Below are 22,404 nucleotides of genomic sequence, written 5' to 3'. Positions count from 1 at the left end.
GAGAAAGAAACAGAGTTATGATCACTACTGCCAAAATGTTCTCTTACCAACAGGACTAACACTTGGCCCGGTTCATTGCCAAGCACCAAATCCAAAGTGGCCTCTCCTTGTGTTGGCTTATCATACATATCCTTCCTGAATGCACTGGACAAAATCTGCTCCATCTAAACTATTACAACTAAAATGTTTCTGATCCATATTTGGAAAGTTGAAGTCACCCAGGACTACAACCGAGTGACTTCTGCACCTTTCCAGTATCTGCCTCCCAATCCACTTCTCTACTTCACTGCAACTATTAGGGGGTCTGTAAAAAATAAACCAACAAAGTGACTGCTCCTTTCTTGTCCCTGACCTCAACCCAAACTAACTCTGTAGACATGTCATTCTTGAACTGCATTTCAGTAGCTGCTATGCTCGCCCTGACTAGCAATGCCCTCCCCCACCTGTTTTTCCACCCTCCCTTATATTTTTATGAAGCATCTAAATCCCAGAACTTCCAACATCCATTCCACTCCCTCAGTTTACCCAAGTTTCTGTAATGGCCACAACATCGTAGTTCCAAGTAACGACCCATGCTCTAAGTTCATCTGCTTTATTTCCGATACTTCTAGCATTGAATTATACACACCTCAAACCATCTCGGTGTCCGCAATTATGCTCCATCGACCGCATTTCTTTTTAAACCACCTGACTCCCTGTTGTGCCTGTTGGAAGGCCAAATACCTCATCCTCTGAATTATAAATCCGATTCCCCATCCCCTGCCAAACTAGTTTAAACCATCCCTACAGTTACAGTACAGCTCGAGCAAATCTCCCTCCCAGGAAATCTGTGCCCTTCCCGTTCAGGTGCAACCTACCCTTACCCGTCCCCAGAATGTGCTCCAATTATCCACATAATGGAAGCCCTCCCTCCTACACCAGCCCTGTAGCCACATGTTTCGCTGCACCTTCTGTGTGAAAACGTTGCCCCTCGTGTCTTTTCCAAATTTTTTCTCCTCTCACCTTAAAACATATGCCCCTGGCTTTGAACTCCCCCACCCTCAGGAAAGGGCTATTGTCATTCTCCTTACCTATACAGGTCATGATTTCATAATATTCAGTAAAACCACACCCCTCAACCTCCAGTGAAAAAAGCCCCAGCCGTTCCCGCCTATTTTTATATCTCAAACCCCCCCGCTATTCCTGGCAACATTCTGGTAAAGCTTTTCTGAACCCTGTCCATTTTAATAATATCCTTCCTATAGCAGTGTGACAAGAACTGGACACTGCGGCACGGTGGCTCAGTGGTTAGCTCTGCAGTCTCACAGCGCCAGGGACCCGGGTTCGATTCCAGCCTCGGGCGACTGTCTGTATGGAGTTTGCACATTCTCACTATGTCTGCACGGGTTTCCTCCGGGTGCTCCGGTTTCCTCCCACAGCCCAAAGATGTGCAGGTTAGGTGGATTGGCCATGCTAAATTGCCCGTAGTGTTCATGGGTGTGTGGGTTATAGGGGGATGGGTCTTGGTGGGATGCGTCAAGGGGCGGTGTGGACTTGTTGGGCTGAAGGGCCTATTTCCACACTGAAGGGAATCTAATCTAATCTACTGCAGAAAAGGCCTCACCAAAATCCTGTACAACATGATGTACCAACTCCTACAAACTACGGATACAAAGCAAAAGATTGTATTTATTTGTACAGCGTTTCAAAATCTCAGGATGACACAAAGACATTTTGTAATTAAATGAGTCCTTTCGAAAAGTAGCCACCATTGTAATCTCCGAAATGCAACATCCAGATTGCATATCGGAAGATGCCTCAGAAAACAATTAGATTGAGACAAGAATTTTTAATATAAATATTTCATTCGTGGGACATGGGCATCGCTGACTGGGCCAACATTTATTACCCTTTCCACATTGCTCTCGAGAAGATGGTCGTCAGCTGCCTTCTTGAATCACTGCAGTCCATGGGCTGCAAATTGATTTAAAAGGCCATTTGGGAGGGAATCCAGGATTTTGACCCAGTGCCCTTGAAGAAATGGTGATATATTTCCAAGTCAGGATGGCCAGTGGCTTGGAAGGAAACTTGCCGGGGTTGCGGTTCCCATGTATCTGCTGCCCTTAGCCTTCAAAGGGAAGTGGCCATGGGCTTGGAAGGTGAATTTCTGCACTGCATCTTGTCTTTGTTCCTTTCGCACCCTTAGGACAGCCAAAAGTGTACCACAGGAATGAATTACAGAATTATCAGCGTGCAGAAAGAGGTCACTTAGCTCTTTGTGCTTGTACCAGCTGTATTATGCAGTCTGGATCTATTACCTGGTGCCAACCTCCTGCCTATCGTCCACAACCCTACACAGCCTTACTATGTAAAAGAAAATTCCAAGGTGTCTTTAAGACTTCAATTGAATGTGCTCCCGCCATGTTTCCAGGCAATACATTCCATGCCTTAGCTTCTCATTGTGGAAAAAAAGCTTTTTTCTCACATCACCTTTGCTTTGCATGCCACATTAAACCTATGCCCTCTCATTCTTGTTTCTTTGATGAGTGTAAACAACTTTGCCCTATCTGCTCTGTCCAGCCCGATTAGCATTTTGTAAACCTCTATCAGATCATCTCTCAGCCTTCTTCTGTCCACGGAGAGGTACTTCTGCCATGTAATCAGAGTTAAGGGCAAGAGAACAAAATGGTAATATTTTTCACATCACAACTCCAAACTACTGAGTAGGTAAATAATTCATATGATTACTAAGAGGACTTCCCTGAACTTCCTCAAATAATGCTTGCTATTATTTCAGACATAGTAGGAACTGCAGATGCTGGAGAATCTGAGATAACAAGGTGTAGAGCTGGATGAACACAGCAGGACAAGCAGCATCAGAGGAGCAGGAAGGCTGATGTTTTAGGCCTAGACCCTTCATCAGAAATGGCGGAGGGGAAGGGGGTTCTGAAATAAATATGGAGAGAGTGGTGGCGCATCGAAGATGGAAAGAGGAGAGATAGGCGGAGAGGAGACAGACAGGTCAAAGATGCAGGGATGCAGCCAGTAAAGGTGAGTGTAGGTGGAGAGGTAGGGAAGAGATAAGTCAGTCCAGGGAGGACGGACAGGTCAAGGGGGCGGGATGAATTTAGTAAGTAGGAGATGGGGGTGGGTCTTGAGGTGGGAGGAGGGGATAGGTGGGAGGAAGGATAGGTTCAGGAGGTGGGGAAGAGCAAAATATCCTCTCCCCCTGCTGCATCCCAAAACCAGCCACAGGCCCCAAGAAGACTTTCCACATCAAGCAGATGTTCACCTGCACATCTGCTGATGTGGTGTACTGCATCTGCTGTTCTTGTTGTGGCCTTCTCTACATCAGAACACCTACGCTTGATTCGCACTAAACAACTGCACCTCCCAGTCTCAAACCATTTCGATTCCCCCTCCCAATCCTCAGACGACATGTCCATCCTGGGCCTCCTGCATTGCCACAATGATGCTACTCGAAGGTTGCAGGAACAGCAACTCAAATGGGAGCCCTGCAGCCTCATGGTATCAATGTGAACTACACAAGCTTCAAAATCTCCCCTCCCTCACCCGCATCCCAAAACCAGCCCAGCTCGTCCCTGCCTCCTTAATCTGTTCTACCTCTCACCTATCCACTCCTCCCACCTCAAGCCCCACCCTATCTCCCACCTACTAACCTCATCCCGCCCCCTTGATCTGGCCATCCTCCCTGGACTGACCCATCTCCTCCCTCTCTCCTCACCTACACATCACCTTTACTGGCTCCATCCCCGCCTCTTTGACCGGTCTGTCTCCTCTCCACTTATCTTCTCCTTTATCCATCTTCGATCTGCCTCCCCCTCTCTCCCTTCCCCTCCCCCATTTCTGAAGAAGCGTCTAGGCCCGAAACGGCCATCTTCCTGCTCCTCTGGTGCTGCTTGGCCTGCTGTGTTCATCCAGCTCTACACTTTGTTATCGTATACTTGCTATTATCCTGGCTTTGCAATATGCTGAACATTCACAAGTACCCTCTTAATAAAATGAGGAAATAGCCGCAAATTTGAAGCACCTGAAATAATGCAGCATTAAAGTTTCACAAACTGTCAGAGAGACTACTCAACCATAATGATCGTTGAAAAGCTCAATAATTCAGTTTTGGAAGGAATAGCCCTTGAGGAATATCACTGAATGGCAAGAAAGAAAAGGCCAATTAAATGATGAGATCTTACAAGTGTTGGGGAACTCAGTGAGCACATTATTAACAGGGAGAAGAAGGTGACAACTTCAGCATGCAAAGAAATCGGGATAATGCATGTCAGGTAGCCAATTCCATGAGTTGGAGGCACAGAACAATGGATCATTAGATTTCATTCAGAATAGAATGCAGTATATTTAGACATGATTAAAAAATATTAAATTGCAAACTTGCTGAACTGTACAAAGTATTGTTCGTAAAGATGTAGCAACTGACAAGTGAAAATGGCAGGTCAATGCTCAAGTTTCAACGAAATTACATTATTCATAACATCTAGAAAATTTACCTGAGAAAGTAATGGTCATATCCTGTGTCTCAATATTCATTATCTTTCATTAAATCACAATACAAACACAATCAGAGAATAACACACCACACTGCAGGCATTAAAGAACTTACTGACTCGGAGTTATTCATTGAGAAGAGAGAGTTTAGAAGGAATTAGGACTGTGAAGAATCTTGCAGAGTTAAAATGTGTTTTTATTTATCCATGGGTTGCAACATCAACATATCAGCATATACACTTTGCAGAAATATAAAATGTGGTAAATGCGTGGGGCACTGGCCTCTGGGGAGCTGGCATCAAGCCCCTACTGCTCTTGAGGTATGTCATATGGTCAATAATATACACAATAGAGTAAGTGATAGCAAAGGTCAAACTGTGCTGCCATATCTTTAAAGTCCAATCTTGTCAATCGAATGTATAGCCTCCAGCACAGTTGAAGGCCATTAACCAGTGCAACACCATGAGCTTCATCCTTAATTGAATTAGGAACAAACGCATATACAATTTGGGAAAGGTATGTGTTTTGTTTTAGTTCATTCATGGGATGAGGGCGTCACTGGCTTGGCATCATTTATTGCCCATCTCTAATTGCCCAGAGGTCATGTAAGAGTCAGCCACATTGCTGTGGGTCTGGAGTCACATGTAGGCCAGACCCGGTAAGGATGGAAGTTTCCTTTCTTAAAGGGCATTAGTGAACCAGACAGGTTTTCCCCAGGAATTGACAATAGATTCATGGTCACCATTGAGGGAAGGTGATGGCCTAGTGGTATTATTGCTTGACTGTTAATCCGGAGACCCACAACATGTTCTGGGGACCTGGGTTCAAATCCCACCATGGCAAATGGTGGGATTTGAACTCAATGAAATATCTGGAGTTAAGAGTCTAATGATGACCATGAACCCATGAATTGTTGATTGTCAGGGGAAAATCCCATCTAGTTCACTAATGTCCTTAGGGAAGGAAACTGCCACCCTTACCTGGTCTGGCCTACGTGTGATTCCAGACCCACAGCAATGTGGTTGACTCTTAACTGCCCTCTGGGCAATGAGGGATGGGCAATAAATGCTGTCTGGTCAGTCATGCCTGCACCCCGTGCATGAATAAATTATAATAAATAGATTCTCTTGAATTACACTTCTCCCAAGTGTCCCTGTGTGTGTGGCAAATTGGGAGAATGCCATTACATCAGATTATGTTAGCATTACATTAAAGCTACTAGCAAAAAAAGTGCAGCCATTTATTTAAATAGTCCACACACCTGGGGGATTAAAATATACACTACTTTCTCTTAGAAGCACACTAATTGTGGACAGTTAGGAAGGAAACAGGGATTTCAGCAATTCTCTCTCATCCCTGAATAACAATGTCCCAGCATTATTGACAACACCAATGGAAATCTGTGGCACAATAAATGCAATTCTCCTGTCACAGAGCATTGAAGATAACGGTCATCTACCCTAACATACCAGAGCGAGTTCCACAGTACAGCAGTGCTTGCCTTCAGTTTGTCTGTAGACCTGCTGAAGGTGAGGTAGAGCATTGCCTTGCTGGGTGCTTATTGTTCTATCCTCAGCCTTTGATTAAGTGGGTCTTGTATATGGCAGTTCTGAACACCGGGAACCCCGTAATAGAGAGATTGAGGGCAGCACGGTGGCTCAGTGGTTAGCACTGCTGGCTCATAGCTCCAGGGACTTGGGTTTGATTCCGCACTTGGGTGACTGTATGGAGTTTGCTCATTCTCCCTGTGTCTGCATGTCTTTCCTCCAGTTGCTCTGGTTTCCTCCCACAGTCCAAAAATGTGTGCATTAGGTATTTTGGCAAATTCTAAATTGCCCATATCTTCTAGAGATTTTCAGGCTAGGTAGCTTAGCCATGGGAAATGCAGGGTTACTGGGATAGGGCAGAGAGCTGGGTCCATGCAGGATGTTTTTGGAGAGTTGGTGTGGCCAAATGGCCTGCTTTCACACCAAGGATTCTATCTCTGAACACAATAATTATTCAATAGGTTAGGAATAGGAGAGTTATTACATTGATGGCAGTTCTAGGATCAGTTTTATAGTCCACACTGACCCTCCAAAAAGCATCTCACCAGACCCAGTCCCCTACCCTATCCCTGCATTTCCTATGGCTAACCCACCTAGTTTGCACATGCTGAGACACTGCAGGCAATTTAGAATGGCCAGTTCACCTAATCTGCACAAAATTGTTCTTCCCTAATTGCCCAGCAGGCAGTTAAGAGTCAACCACATTGCTGGGGGTCAGGAGTCACATGTAGGCCAGACCAGGTAAGGATGGCAGCTGCCTTCCCTAAAGGACGTTAGTGAACCATATGGGATTTTCCGCTTGGAGGCTTGGAGACCGCTTTGCAGAACATTGGGGAAACCAAGCGGAGGCTTGGAGACCGCTTTGCAGAACACCTGCGCTCAGTTCGCAACAAACAACTGCACCTCCCAGTCGCAAACCATTTCCACTCCCCCTCCCATTCTCTAGATGACATGTCCATCATGGGCCTCCTGCACTGCCACAATGATGCCACCCGAAGGTTGCAGGAACAGCAACTCATATTCCGCCTGGGAACCCTGCAGCCATACGGTATCAATGTGGACTTCACCCGTTTCAAAATCTCCCCTTCCCCTACTGCATCCCTAAACCAGCCTAGTTCGTCCCCTCCCCCCACTGCACCACACAACCAGCCCAGCTCTTCCCCACCACCCACTGCATCCCAAAACCAGTCCAACCTGTCTCTGCCTCCCTAACCGGTTCTTCCTCTCACCCATCCCTTCCTCCCACACCAAGCCGCACCCCCAGCTACCTACTAACCTCATCCCACCTCCTTGACCTGTCCGTCTTCCCTGGACTGACCTATCCCCTCCCTACCTCCCCACCTATACTCTCTCCACCTATCTTCTTTACTCTCCATCTTCGGTCCGCCTCCCCCTCTCTCCCTATTTATTCCAGCTCCCTCTCCCCATCCCCCTCTCTGATGAAGGGTCTAGGCCCGAAACGTCAGCTTTTGTGCTCCTGAGATGCTGCTTGGCCTGCTGTATTCATCCAGCCTCACATTTTATTAAGCCTAAAGAAGCAGACTGTTTACATACACACACACACACACACACACACACACACACACACACACACACACACGTCACATTGACACGTTGCTCTTCCCTGCCTGGCTCTGTTCCCTTACTACTCTCTGAGTAAAGAAACTACCTCTGACATCTGTCCTATATCTTTCACCCCTCAATTTAAAGCTATGCCCCCTCATGCTCGCCGTCACCATCCTAGGAAAAAGGCTCTCCCTATCCACCCTATCTAACCCTCTGATTATTTTATATATTTCAATTCAGTCACCTCTCAACCTTCTTCTCTCTAATGAAAACAGCTTCAAGTCCCTCAACCTTTCCTCGTAAGACCTTCCCTCCATACCAGGCAACATCCTAGTAAATCTCCTCTGCACCCTTTCCAAAGCTTCCACATCCTTCTTATAATGTGGTTACCAGAACTGTACACAATAATCCAAGTGCGGCCGCACCAGAGTTTTGTACAGCTTCACCATAACCTCTTGGTTCCGGAACGCGATCCCTCTGTTAATAAAAGCTAAAACATTGTATGCCTTCTTAACAGCCCTGTCAACCTGGGTGGCAACTTTCAAGGATCTGTGTACATGGACACCGAGATCTCTCTGCTCATCTACACTACTAAGAATCTTACCATTAGCCCTGTACTTTGCCTTCTGGTTACTCCTACCAAAGTGCATCACCTCACACTTGTCTGCATTAAACTCCATTTGCCACCTCTCAGCCCAGCTCTGCAGCTTATCTATGTCTCTCTGCAACCTACGGCATCCTTCGTCACTATCCACAACTCCACCGAACTTAGTGTCGTCTGCAAATTTACTAACCCGAAACATCAGCTTTTGTGCTCCTAAGATGCTGCTTGGCCTGCTGTGTTCATCCAGCTCCACACTTTGTTATCAGGGCTACACACCTGTTTCATTCTGCTAATTCTACAATTATTTGGAAACCAAATCAAACCTAGGTTCCTGGTCCTGTGAGGTAATGGTGCTAAGCACTGAGCCACTTAGCCATCCCATCACCTGATGTATACCTAAATGGCTATCCAATAATTATGCTGCCTCCACTTGTGCGTGAGATCTTAGAAATTGGGCATACCCTCCCTCAAGATCCCACGAATGTGGTAGCTGAAAAACCCATTCGTATTTGGTTACTGGATCATAGGAAATAGATGAAGGTGTTAGCCATTCAAGTCAACCCTGCCATTCGAATGGGTCAAGGCTCATCATTTACTCCATGTTGCTTTATCCACTGTTGCCTAAGACCACAAGGCATAGGAATAGGTCATTCAGTCCATTGAATCTTTTCCGCCATTTAGTGAGGTCATGACTGATTCGATAATCCTCAGCTCCTCTTTCCCCAAAACCCTTGATTCCCCTACTGATGTAAAATGTACCTACCTCAGCCTTGAAAAAGCTCAACAGCTCTTTGTGGTACAGAATTCCACAGATTCACTGTGCCCTGAGAGAAGAAATTCTTCCTCATCTGTCTCAATAGTGTGACCCCTTATTCAGTGATTGCGCCCATTGGCCCTAGATTCTCTCACAGCAGGAAACAAATCTTTTGCATCTTCCCTGTTGCTTCCCCTCAGAATTTTGTATATTTCAGCAAAGTTGCCTTTAATTCTTTTATATTCCAGTGAGTACAAACCCAATATACTCTACCTCTCCTCCTAAAATAGACCACCCGTAGCTAGTTTCAGCTTGGTGAAACTTCAGAAGTACCTCCAATACCTGTGTATCCTTTTTCCTTAACCTTTGACAGCATTAGCTTGTTGTACAACTAGCTATTTACAATTTTTTTCATGGTTAGCAGTAAAGCCTTCAATGCTGTTCGTTGACGGTGTTTGAATGTTATTTTTCTCCATATTTAATAGTAGGGTATCTGTGATCTTCACTTAAGTGTTGCAAAATGGTGCATTGTTGTTGCAAAAGAGATAGCCACTCTGATGAGCTTAATTGTTTCCAGTATTTTCATGAACTTCATCTTTGTGAGGCAGAACATCTATCACTTGAGTTTGCACTTGCCAGACTTGTACTTGCAAATTCATTTATACCCCAGGGCTTCCTTTCATTCCTTATATTCAACATTCCTGTCAGTGAGGATTGCATTCATACTTTTAGAGATTTCCCATGTGTTATGTAGTGGTGTTGTTACAAAATTGCCCCTTTTGACAACATCAATGCAAAATAATTGCCACTTGATAGCACAAAACTGAAGTATTGCTGAAAGAACAGACATGCTGTTGAAGCTGTTTGTATTTCATTATCAGGTCAAGTGCAAGAATACCAAAAATTGAGAAGTGCTGCCTGAGAAAGGAAAGCTGATTTGTCACCAAGTCAAAATGGAGCAATACTTGCTTGGTGCATTCTGTATGGCCCCTTTGATGGAGGGATCAATGACCAGAAGGGGCATAAATATAAGGTGAGGGGAAGAAGGTTTAGAGAAGGTGTAAGGAAGAAACTTTTCATCCAGAGGGTCATGGGAATATGGAACTCACTGCCTGTAAAATGACCTGAGTGAGGGTAGTAAATTTGCAGATGGCACTAAAGTCGGTGGCGTTGTGGATAGAGCAGAAGGATCTTACAGGTTACAGAGGGACATAGATAAGCTGTAGAGATGGGCTGAGAGATGGCAAATTGAGAGTTAACACTGAAAAGAGTGAGGTGATTCACTTTGGAAGGAGTAACAGGAATACAGAGTACTGGGCTAATGGTAAGATTCTTGGTAGTATGGATGAGCAGAGAGATCTCGGGGTCCATGTGCATAGATCCCTGAAAGTTGCCACCCAGGTTGATAGGGTTGTTAGGAAGGCGTATGTTGTGCTAGGTTTTACTGGAGGAGGGATTGAGCTTTGGAGCCATGAGGTCATGTTGCAGCTGTACAAAATTCTGGTGCGGCCACACTTGGAGTAATGCGTACAGTTCTGGTTGCTGCATTGTAAGAAGGATGTGGAAGCTTTGGAAAGGGTGAAGAGGAGATTTACCAGGATGTTGCCTGGTATGGAGGGAAGGTCTTATGAGGAAAGCATGAGGGACTTGAAGCTGTTTTTGTGAGAGAGAAGAAGGTTAAGAGGTGACTTAACAGAGACATACAAGATGATCAGAGGATTAGATAGGGTGGATAGGGAGAACCTTTTTCCTTGGATGGAGATGGCTAGCATGAGGGGACATAGCTTTAAATTGAAGGGTGATAGAAATAGGACAGACATCAGATGTACGTTCTTTACTCAGAGCGTAGTAAGGGCGTGGAATGCCCTGCCCGCAACAGTAGTAGACTCACTAACTTTAAGGGCATTTAAATGGTCATTGGATAAACAAATGGGCGAAAATGGAATAGTGTAGGTTAGATGGGCTTTAGATTGGTTTCACAGGTTGGCGCAACATCGAGGGCCAAAGGACCTGTACTGTGCTGTAATGTTCTATGTTCTATGCAAGGATGGTAAAAGCAGAAATATTTACAAAGCCGTGGTAAGCAAGACTGTGAGCCAACTGCTGGAAAATGAGATTGTAATAGTTAGGTGACTGTTTTTGACTAGCATTGTGGTGATGGATCAAAGGGCATTTTTTTGTGTGTGCTGCAGACCTCAATGACTCTCTGACCAATCAGATTCAACTTGCCAGCTGAGCAGCACCCTTTGCTAATATTGTGATCAGAGATAATTGGAACTGCAGATGCTGGAGAATCCAAGATAACAAAGTGTGAGGCTGGATGAACACAGCAGGCCAAGCAGCATCTCAGGAGCACAAAAACTGACGTTTCAGGCCTAAACCCTTCATCGGAGCTCTGATGAAGGGTCTAAGCCTGAAACGTCAGCTTTTGAGCTCCTGAGATACTGCTTGGCCTGCTGTGTTCATGCAACTTCACACTTTGTTACCCTTTGCTAATACTTTGAAATGATCATTCCCTTTGAAATTTGGCATTCTTGCGTCTGTCCTGATGAGCTCAAAACAAAAGGGCTGCTGGTATGTCACTTTTTATAACAATGCATAACAAGACTGAGGAGACAGGCTGATACCAATTGAACCAGCCTTATCAACATGACAATTGAAACCGTCCTCAGCAAACTCAAATTGAGGGTCAAGTCTAAACCTCTCAGGCTCTGCAGACCTTAGCTATTCACTGGCTTACTCAGTGGAGCCATTGTGGAATCTGGGAGCTTACATTGCTTGTCAGGGAAGCTGTTTGTCGTGGAAGATGATTTGTCAGCTCCATCCCATGAGATTAAGAATGGACATTAGGCATAATGTTTTCAATCAGAGAATTTGTCAATGAGTGACCACAAAGAAAGCTAATGAATTATATTGATCAAATCGGTTCAGGAGGCAGTTGGTACATTACCAGAAATAAAACTTTAGCACATAGGAGCAGAAGCAGGCCATTCAGTCCAGCAAGCCTGCTCCCATACTCAACGATATCATGGCTGATCTGAGTATTCAATATGCTCATGGCTGATCTTGCAATTTCAATATCCCACTCCTCTTTCCTCTCCATATCCCTCGATCCCTTTAGCTGCAAGGGCCACATCCAGCTCCCTGCTGAATATCTCTAATAGTATGGCCCCCACACCTTCCAGTGGGAGAAAATGTTTTGCCACATTATGTTCTTTAGTCCATTTTCTCTTGTATTATAATATTTAATTCCTTTCCCCTTTTTGACCCTTTATTCTTTCATGCCTTTAGAATGTTATTAGAGTCTTCTACATTGAAGAGTGGTGCCAAATGCTTGTATAAATCTTCTGACATTATTGCTTCTCCAAGATTATTCTCTAAAGAGCCAATGTTAACTTTGGTCTCTCTCTTCCTTTTTTATATATGAAAAGAAGTTATCATTGTCTTGATACTGTTTACATGTTTATCTTCAATGTTTGTTCCTCTTTTTTCAATAGGTTTTTGATTAGCATTTGTTCATTTTTATATCTTTCCTAATTCTCTTGTTTGCAACTAATCTTCACCATATTTTGTATGTTTTTTTGTTTTGAGTCATGAGCTATTTTCCTAAACGCCTGCTATAGTTCCCCAACTGTCTTTGTTGCTAAACTCCTTCCCCACTCCACTCCTCTCAGCTTTGCCCTCATGCTTTGTAATTACCCTTATTTGAGTTTAGTACACTTGTTTCTGAATTAAGTTTCTCTCTCTCAAACTGAATGCTTACACTAACCATGTTATGATCACTATTTTCTAGGGGATCTTTTAATCTGAAATCATTAAATAAAACATACCTCATTACACATCACCAGATCCAAAACAGTGTGATGCTTTTTTGGACCCACATATATTAATCTCAGAAACTGTCCTGAATGGACTCTATGAATTCTTCCTCCTTGCTGCCTCTGCCAATCTGACTCTCCCAGTCAGATTCTTTCAAGTAGAAAGCCATTAATTTTTCTTTTTGCTTTTTATACACCCCTAATTCCAGCTGTTTTACTATGTCTGTACATTCTGTCCCTTCCTTTTTCACTTGAGGTATCATTATCCAAATAGCTGCCTTGTAATGAAAGCATATCTTTTTGCTTTGTAAGCTTACACTTTCCCTCCTCCAGAACCACCCCAGCCCATTGCTCCCAAATAAAGCCCTCTTTACTTTCATAGTTATCTGAGTGCCACAACATTCATCCCTGTCCATCTGCATCTGAATAAATGCAAAGCACAATATGATGATTGAGAATGATTTATTGCAGAGAGATGACCTTATTCTGCAATATATCTATTGTATTTTTAATTCCTTGAATTACCAGTGATCTTGTTACCCATTTTCTTGGGCATGTGCATTACCATCATGAAAATGTGGAACATTTGCATTTTACATTATCTTTTCTTATAAAGCAAGAATACGTTGACAAAGTATAACCTCTTCATGATGTGCTTTTCTGGAAGTTACCGTTTATTGACGGAATTATTCCACAGTTTTTACTTTGGGCAGTAATTTCTACAACAAATGCCATGCAAAACATTCCGCTAACTTACAATCTTCAGAAAGCTTCTTCCATTTCAACCAAGCGTTTAATCCCAACAAGTTTACAGCACCAGATCTCCCTCTTCAGCAACGACTAATTGAATTGTGAATGCTTGAAGAGTTTTAGTTGCCTTGCAAATTATATGCTGACGTTTGAACTTTGCCTGTGAAGAAGCTGTTAATTGAATTCGTCACAGTTTTGGGATACTGCAAACAGAAGAGTAGGTAAAGGTGTTTGCAACTCAGAAGGCTTTATCCTGCAATTTCAAAATTGGTTTATAGCAAAATATATGCACTTAAATGCCAGTGGAGACAGTATAAAAGAACAGCTATCAGTAAAATTAAACTGAAATTTCAATTGTAATTTTCTTCACATGTCTGTCTGAAATGTTAAATTTTCAGTTTAGCTTTTATGCAAATACTTTAGTATGTGTAATATTCCACCTTAAGTATCATATTTCTCTCAAGCCTTTCTGTAAAAAAGAGATGTTATTACAGATACTATAACAGTAGTGTACTAAAGTCATCCACCAGAAATACCTCACCAGTATTTCCACTTCCTTGATTTATCGGATTGCTTTTCCAACATTGAGTACTGGAGGAGCAGAAATTTCTTCCAACTAAATATTGCAAAGCTGGACACTGTTGTCTTCAGTCCTCAGCACAAACTCTATCCCTTAATCATTGATGCCACCTCTTCCTCCCTGGCACACCTGCAATCATCAAGACCACTTCTGGAGTACAAAAGACAGAGAGTAAGGGGTCAGTTAGCTCAGTTGGCTGCATGGTTAGTTTGTGATGCAAAATGACACCAACAGCACAGGTTCAATTTCTGACGCACCTGAGTTCACTGCAAAAGTCATGCCTTCTCAACCTCACTCCTGGCGTGAGGCGTAATGAACCTCAGGTTAAATCCCACTCGTCATCTCTCTTTCATGAGAGAGCTGCCCTCTGGGGCTATGGGGACTTTAGCTCATTTACCTAAGAAAACGATGAATAGCCTGAGATAACTTGGACAGGGTTCACTTGACAAATACCTGTGATGAGCAGTTTTCTTAGAAGGAAACATTGGACGAGCTGGAGCTGTGCAAACTGAAAATTAGAGAAACATTAAGTGATGTTCTTGGAATCTATCAGACTGAGGGCGATCTGACAAGTTGGATGCTGAAATGATGTGCCCCCTCGCGGGAGCAAATGGAATTCTAGGATACCGTTTAAAAATAAAGAGTTGTCCATGTAAGGTGGAGATGAGGATAAATGTTTTTTCTCAGACGATGTTGAGTCTTTGGTGAAGGAGTATTCATTCTTTATTTTTAAGGCAGGAGTAGAAAGATCCTTGACTGAGTCAAAGGTTATTGGAGGTAGTTAGGCAGGAAAAGGAGATCAGCTGCGATTTTATTGAATGGCAGAGCAAGTTCCAGGGAACAAATGGCTCTCCCCTATCCCTAATCTGGATGTCTGCAAGTTCATAGGCATCTCTGAGGCTCAGTCAGACTATTTGTATCCTTAGTGTCACATTTGACCACAAGATTAGTGCCTGACCACATATCTGCTATCACAAAGACACCTACTTCCATCTCTATAACATAGCTACTACTGAATCCCTAATTCTTGCTTTTGTTACCACCAGAATAGATTGTTCCAGGGAACTGTTGGCCAGCCTTCTATTTTTGAACCTCCGTTAACTTGAATCCAAAGCTCTACTACCTGTAACCAAACTCACAATAATCTTACCCATCATCAACTGCATTCACTGATGTATATGGGTTCCTGATTCAGTCCTATCTCAATTTTAAAATTCTCATCCTTACCTTCACATCTATCCCTGGCCTCATTCTAATCTATCTTTGTAATCAAAGATCTAAAGAATAGTATAGCCCTTTGGCCCACCAAGCCTATGCTGACACATGATACCTTTCTAAATTAAAAATCTTTGGCCTCTACACAGTCCATATCCCTCTATATCCTGCCTATTCGTATATTTGCCAAGGCACCTTCTAAAAGTTCCTGTCATATTTGCTTCACCCAGCTCCTCTGGCAGCGCATTCCAGTCACTCTGTGTAAAAACCTTGCCTCTCACATTACCTTTAAATTTACCACCTTTTACCTCAAACTTATGTCCCCTAGAAAAAGACTCTGACTATTCATTCTATCCATGCCTCTCACAGCCTTGTAAACTTCCATCAGGTCACCCCTCTTCCTGGGATGACTGAGTAAAAATAAACAAAACAACAGGCGGGAAAACATCCCGACGCTTCATTGGAGGCTGCACTGATGATGTAACCCAGTACGGTAACAATACGTCTGCAAAACAACAAACCAGCTCGGCAAGCCAATGCCAACCACAAGATCCACAACCTAAGCTACAAATCTACTCCAAAACCTCAAAAACTAACAAAGTTTGTCCAATCTCTCTTCATTGCTAATATCTTCCAAACCAGGCAACATCCTGGTAAAGATAACAAAGTGTGAAGCTGGATGAACACAGCAGGCCCAGCAGCATCTCAGGAGCACAAAAGCTGACGTTTCGGGCCTAGACCCTTCATCAGAGAGGGGGATGGGGAGAGGGTTCTGGAAAAAATAGGAAGAGAAGGGGGGAGCGGACCAAAGATGGAGAGAGGAGAGTATAGGTGGAGAGTAGAGTATAGGTGGGGAGGTGGGGAGGGGATATGTCAGTCCAGGGAAGATGGACAGGTCAAGGAGGCGGGATGAGGTTAGTAGGTGGGAAATGGAGGCTCCCCCTCTCTCCCTATTTATTCCAGTTCCCTCTCCCCATCCACCTCTCTGATGAAGGGTCTAGGCCCGAATCATCAGCTTTTGTGCTCCAGAGATGCTGCTTGGCCTGCTGTGTTCATCCAGCTCCACACTTTGTTATCTTGGATTCTCCAGCATTGGCAGTTCCCATTATCTCTAACATCCTGGTAAATTTCCTCCAGCTGTAGAGACCTGATATGTTTCTTTGCTGGCCTGTTTTTGACCTTGCTTAGATTCTTTATTTTAATTGTTCATGCAAACCAACCTCCAATCCATTGACACCTTCAATCCTTCCTCCTGCCTCAGGAGAGCAACCAACATAACCAAAGACCCCCTAACACCCCAGCTACACACTTTTCTATGCTCTTCTATCGGGAAGAAGATATAAAAGTTTTCATACATGTGCAAACAGATTCAAGGACCATTTTTTCCCTGCTGTCATCTGACTTTTGAACAGACCTCTTTAATGTTTTGAGGAAGGGTCACTGGACCTGAAACATTAACTCTGTTTTTCCCTTCACAGATACTCTTTAATGTTAATGTGGCACAGTTGCAGCTCAGTGGTTCGCACTGCTGCCGCACAGCACCAGGGAACTGGCTTTGATTCCAACGTCGGGTAACTGTCTGTGTGGAGTTTGCACATTCTCCCGTGTCTGCGTGGGTTTCCTCCGGGTGCTCTGGTTTCCTCCCACAGTCCAAAGTGCATGAATTGGCTATGCTAAGTTGCCCATAGTGTCCAGGGATGTGTAGGTTAGGTTCATTAGCCACAGGAAATGCAAGGTTACAGTGATAGGGTCGGGGGATGGGTAGGATGCTCTTTGGAGGTCAGTGTTGGGCTGAATGGCCTGTTTTCATACTCTGGGGATTACAGTGATTTTATTATCTCTCTTTGTATAGAATTCCCTCTGGTGTGGAAATAGGCCATTGGCCCTTTGAGTCCATACCAAGCCTCCCACCCAGATCCACCCCCGATCCTATCCCTCCATTTCCCATCCGACCACACTTGGGGCAATTTAACATGGCCAATCCACTTAACCTGCCCATCTTTGGGCTGTGGGAGGAAACCGGAGCAACCCCACACAGACACGAGGAGAACATGCAAATTCCACACAGGCAGCCACCTGAGGGTGGAATTGAACCCAGGTCCCTGGTGCTGTGAGGCAGTAGTGCGAACCACTGAGCCACCGTACCACCACCCCAACAGTTGTAACGTTGCATCCTGCCCGCTGTTCTGTTACCCTGAAGCAATTATAAAGTACAATCTGCCTGTATAGCATGTAAAACAACACTCTTCACTGTGCCTCAGTACACATGACAGTAATGAAGCAAACTAAATCAAAATGAGTAGCCTAATGACAGGCAGACAAGTGTGGAGTTGAGACCACAATTGTGTTGAATGACAGTTAAGGTTTAAGAAACCCAATGGCTCTATCCTGTTGCTAAGCATCTTCAGCTGCTTTTGGCACACAACACTAAACCGGTCTACGACTGTCCCTACTCTTAAAACACTCTTTGAAACCCACTACAGGAAGTCCCCGGGTTGTGAATGGCTTCCATTCTTGAGTCTCATCATGAGTTGATTTGTACTTAAATCAACACACAATGCAGGACAAATAAAATAGTTGTTTGCAAGCACAGGAAGTGCATATGTTGGATCTTTAAAATTACACTTTTGTATGGGATTGTTTGTAAGTATAAGCATTCATACATCAGAAGTTTTTCAATTGAAGACCCCTTGTATTTTGGCCAACCTTTTGGTCACTTGTCCTGAAATTTCTTTCTACAACAATGTATCAAACCCTGTTTGATATCACTCCTGCAAAGCGCTTTCAGATGATTTATTGTATTTCGGACTCTTCACAAATGCAAGTTGTGTGTATTTGTGGATCCATACACTGATATGTATAGTTCAGTTCATATCAAAACAGATACTTTAAGTATTGTTAGCCAATGTGAATTTTTATATGACTGTCTTGGAGATTGGTTTTAAATTTGTATAAAATGGAGAAATGAAGGAGACTTGGTCTGAACTCCACAGACGTTTCATTGTTAATGATTATAAAAAATCCCCAAACATTGTTCCTGTGAATCAGCTATCAACCAACAATCTGTCCTGGAACACCCACATTAATGCGATGATCAAGAAGGCACAACCACACCACTTCATCAGGAGCTAAGGAAATTTGACACGTCCATAATGATCCTCACCAACTTTTACAGATGCACAATAGAAATCATTCTGTCTGGGTGCCTCACGGCTTGGTATGGCAACTGCTCTGCCCAGGGCGGTAAGGGACTACAGAGAGTTGTGAACACAGTTCAGACCATCTCACAATCCAACCTTCCATCCATCGACTCCATCTAAATTTCTCGTTGTTGCGGAAAGGCAGCCAACATTATCAAAGACCCCTCCAACCCCAGTTCTAATCTCTTCCAACCTCTTTGTCAGGCAGAAGATGCCAAAAGCTTTAACACATTTACCAACAGGTTCAAGAACAACTTCTTCCCTGCTGTTGTTAAACAACTGAATGGACCTGTCAAATCTCAAATGGACCTGTAGTGTTGATCTTGCTTTTTGCACACCTTCTATGCAGTTGTAAATTTGTATGTTTTGTTCTGTTCAATCACCTTATGATGTATATGTCTCTGTATGTTATTGACCAGCCAGCACTGCATGCAAAACAAAGCTTTTTACTGTACTTAGATACATGTGACACTAATAAATCAAATCAAATCAAATTGAATCAGATACAATGTGTGCTCACAATTGGAGACACTGGAAGAATCATCTGTGCTAGCAGTAGAGAGACTGTTCCCTCCAAAGTGCAAGAGAAGCATAGAGAATGCTGTTTTTTTTATTCACAAAAAGGCGTTGGAGAAGTGTAGCAGATCTGGCTATATCAATTCTGTTGTGACGTTAACACAGTTTCTCTTTTGACAGACGCTGATGAGCTTCCTCAGCATTCTCTGGGTTTATTTCAGATTTTCATGGGACAGTCCTTTTTTATTCATTCATGTGGTATTAGAGTCACTGGCTAGGCCACAGTTTGTTAACCTCTATAATTGCAGGAAGGGAGAATTGAGAGGCAACCACAGTGATTCCCATTGTAGTCCAAGCAGCATCTTACAAAATTTGCAGTGATTATGTGGTTGCCATGTGACTTATTTCTCCTCCCCCGATTTATATTATCAATGATGGGATTTGATCGCCCCGACCTCAGAATATTAACCTGAGATTCTAGGCTCAGAGTCTAGTGACATAAACACTACACCACTGCCTCTTCAAGCTATCAGTAGCTATACTTGCAGCTGCCAATTTAGTTTTAAGATGAAATAGCATTGATGTCTAAAGGACAGGTTTTCAGTATTTCTGAAAACATCACATAAGCTGCCATTACACACTTTCTATTGTTAGCCACTAACAGTCTCCATTAACCCTAACCTTCCCAGGCAGTTTGTCCAACTGTTCTTCTCTCTCTTTGGGTTCTATCCCCAACTATCATTTACTCCTTACCCCCTGCCCCCACCCTATCTTCTGCTTATAAACTTACATTCTCCTAGCTACCATCAGCTCAGAGGAAGGGTCACAGGACCTGCAACATTCTGGATCCAGTGGCCCTTCTTCAAATGTAGATGCTGCCAGATCTATTGTCTTACTGTTTATGTTTCAGATTTCCAGCATCCACAGTTCTTGATTTTATCAAAGAAATAAATTGCTGGACAGCACCTCAAGAGCTCAGTTAATCCATCATTGCTACACGCTTTCTTTAAAAGTTAGTCCCAACTCCACTCACCATCTCCCCGCTTTCCCACACCCAGACATTTTTCACAATCATCCTGCAGCCTGTTTCCTTTCCAAACATTTCTCCAATTCCATTTGGAAAGTTACCGTTAAGTCTTACTTTTACCAGCCTTTCAAGCAGTGTATTTCAGATCATAACAAGCCACTGCATGTAAAAGAAAATTAATTCTCTCCTAGTACTTAATCGATCTTCTTAAATCTTTGTAATTTATAAATAGCTCTGAAGCAGCCAATCTAGGTTCATAAACCAAGTGGTGTTCCTTTAATAAAACTCATGGGCTCCTGCATTTTCCTCTCACAGGGAGCAATCTGAATGATGGACAGTGGCACATCATCCATTTGAGAGCCAGACGGAATCGCGTCAGTGTCACGTTGGACGGCGAAACTGCCTCAACCGCTCACTCAACCATACAAATACGGATGTATTCAGGGAGCAGCTACTATTTTGGAGGTGGGACCAATTCACTTGCAGAACTGACCTTTTAAACTGAGTAGTTGGCCTGCCCATAGGTTGTAACAATCTTCAGGGATATAGAGTCATAGAGTTACAAAGTAATACAATGTGGAAAAAGGCCCTTCAGTCCAAACTGGTCCATGCTGACCATGGTGCCCACTCAGCCAGTTCCAATTGGGACCATATCCCTCTAAACCCTTCCCCATCCATGCACCTATCTAAATATTTTTAAAACGTTGCTCTTGTATCTACCTCAACCACTTTCTCTGGCATCCCATTCCGTATACGCACATCTCTCTGTGTGAAGAAGTTGCCCCTCAGGTCTTTCTTAAATCTATCCCTTCTCACCTTCAGCCTATGCCCTCTAGTTTTCAATTCCCTGTCCCTGGAAAAAAGAGTATATGCATTCATCCTATTTATGCCCTTCATGATTTTATATGCTCAATAAGGCGAGGAATAAAGTCCGATCCTGGCCGTCCTCTCCCAATCGGCAGGCCCACCAGTCCTGGCAACATCCTTGTATGCGGTCCAAAGCATTCCCACTTGTTTCCCTTATTTTCTTAGCATCTATGATTCTATCTTCAGTAAACACTGAGGAGAAATATTCATTAAAAATCTCCTCCATTTCCCGTGGGCTCCATACGTAGATGGCCATGCTGATCTTTAAGGGAACTGTTCTCTCCCTAGCCGCTCGCTTATTCTTAATATAGTTATAGAACCTCCTGGGATTATCTTTAGCCTTATGTGCCAGATCAATCAGATACACCCAAGTGCGCTGAACACCTTCCTAACTATCCCGTCTACATGTGATACAATCTTCAAAGAATGATGTAACTGAAGCCCTGGTTCTCTCTGTTCTGCAACACTACCAAAGGCCCTACCTTTAATTCTATGATGTAGGGAATCTGGTTTGCGATCAGTAATCTGCTGGCTTTTAGGTGGCTCGAATCATCCCGAGATCCCTGGTTCTGACATTGGATTTAATTTCAGAATGTGAAATAAAAAAGGCAATAGGCAGGTGTTTTAGGGCAAAGAATCTGTGTTTATTAAATGCTAAGGTGAGTATATCACATGAAAAGAAAAGACAGAAGTAATAAACAGGGAAATAAATCAAAGGTGAATAAAAATACACGAGTTAAAAAGGCAAATTAAAAACAGTGGAATTGACACAGGCTAATTACTATTAGAAACTAAACAGTCTTTTCAAACGCAGGCATTTTAATCAGACTTCCTAACCTTGGGCTGCCCTGCACTGCCACCAACCAACCTTCCCGTCCTTGCTAGCTAGGCTGGATACTTTTGGGTCTTGAGGAAATAAGGTCACCACTGGGGATAAACACAATTTTGAAATAAAGCCGGCTGTTCCAAAAGAACTTGCTGTAGCTGGTTCTTCACTGAGGACTTTAGACAGTGTTCGGTCTGGTTTGAGAACCTTAGACTTTCTTACTTTGTGATGGCTTATGAGCCGGTTTTCACCGCAGGGGGATGTGTCTGAGGCCTTGTCAGTCATGTTGGTGATTTTCGGGGTCGAGAGTTGTCAGACCTGCTGGCCTTGATCGGTTGCTGTTGGTTTCCCCGGTGCAGAGCAGCCCTGTGTCGGTCGGTTTCAGTGAGGTAGCTGTGCAGATAGTTATCAGGGAGAGTAGCTGTCAGGAATCCCTCTTGTCTTGGTAGCTGCAAGGATGGCTCTCTCTGTCTGTCTGTCTGTCTGTCCCTCTCTCTCTCTACCAGTTCAGGGCTAGCAGTTTACAGAGATAGTAATAACTGCTGATGCTGGAATCAGAGATAACACAGTGTCAAGCTGGATGAACACAGCAGGCCAGGAAGCATCAGAGGAGCAGGAAAGCTGACATTTTGGT

The 22,404-nt window shown here is 43.6% G+C and overlaps 1 protein-coding gene across 2 annotated transcripts in view; it reads left to right on the top strand.

The window, feature by feature from the left end:
• LOC125454249 (contactin-associated protein-like 5) overlaps positions 1 to 22,404 on the top strand; it is a 974,390-nt gene that overhangs the window by 537,401 nt on the left and 414,585 nt on the right. For both annotated transcript variants that reach the window (XM_059647525.1, XM_048534833.2), the window contains one exon: positions 20,393 to 20,542. In XM_059647525.1, coding sequence (XP_059503508.1) covers positions 20,393 to 20,542 — 150 coding nt within the window. The remainder of the gene's footprint in view (positions 1 to 20,392; positions 20,543 to 22,404) is intronic.

This window comes from Stegostoma tigrinum, chromosome 7 (genome assembly GCF_030684315.1).
Source record: "Stegostoma tigrinum isolate sSteTig4 chromosome 7, sSteTig4.hap1, whole genome shotgun sequence".
NCBI classification, from domain to species: domain Eukaryota; kingdom Metazoa; phylum Chordata; class Chondrichthyes; order Orectolobiformes; family Stegostomatidae; genus Stegostoma; species Stegostoma tigrinum.
Note: the sequence above shows the minus strand (reverse complement) of the source record. Positions and strands in the feature narration are given on the sequence as shown.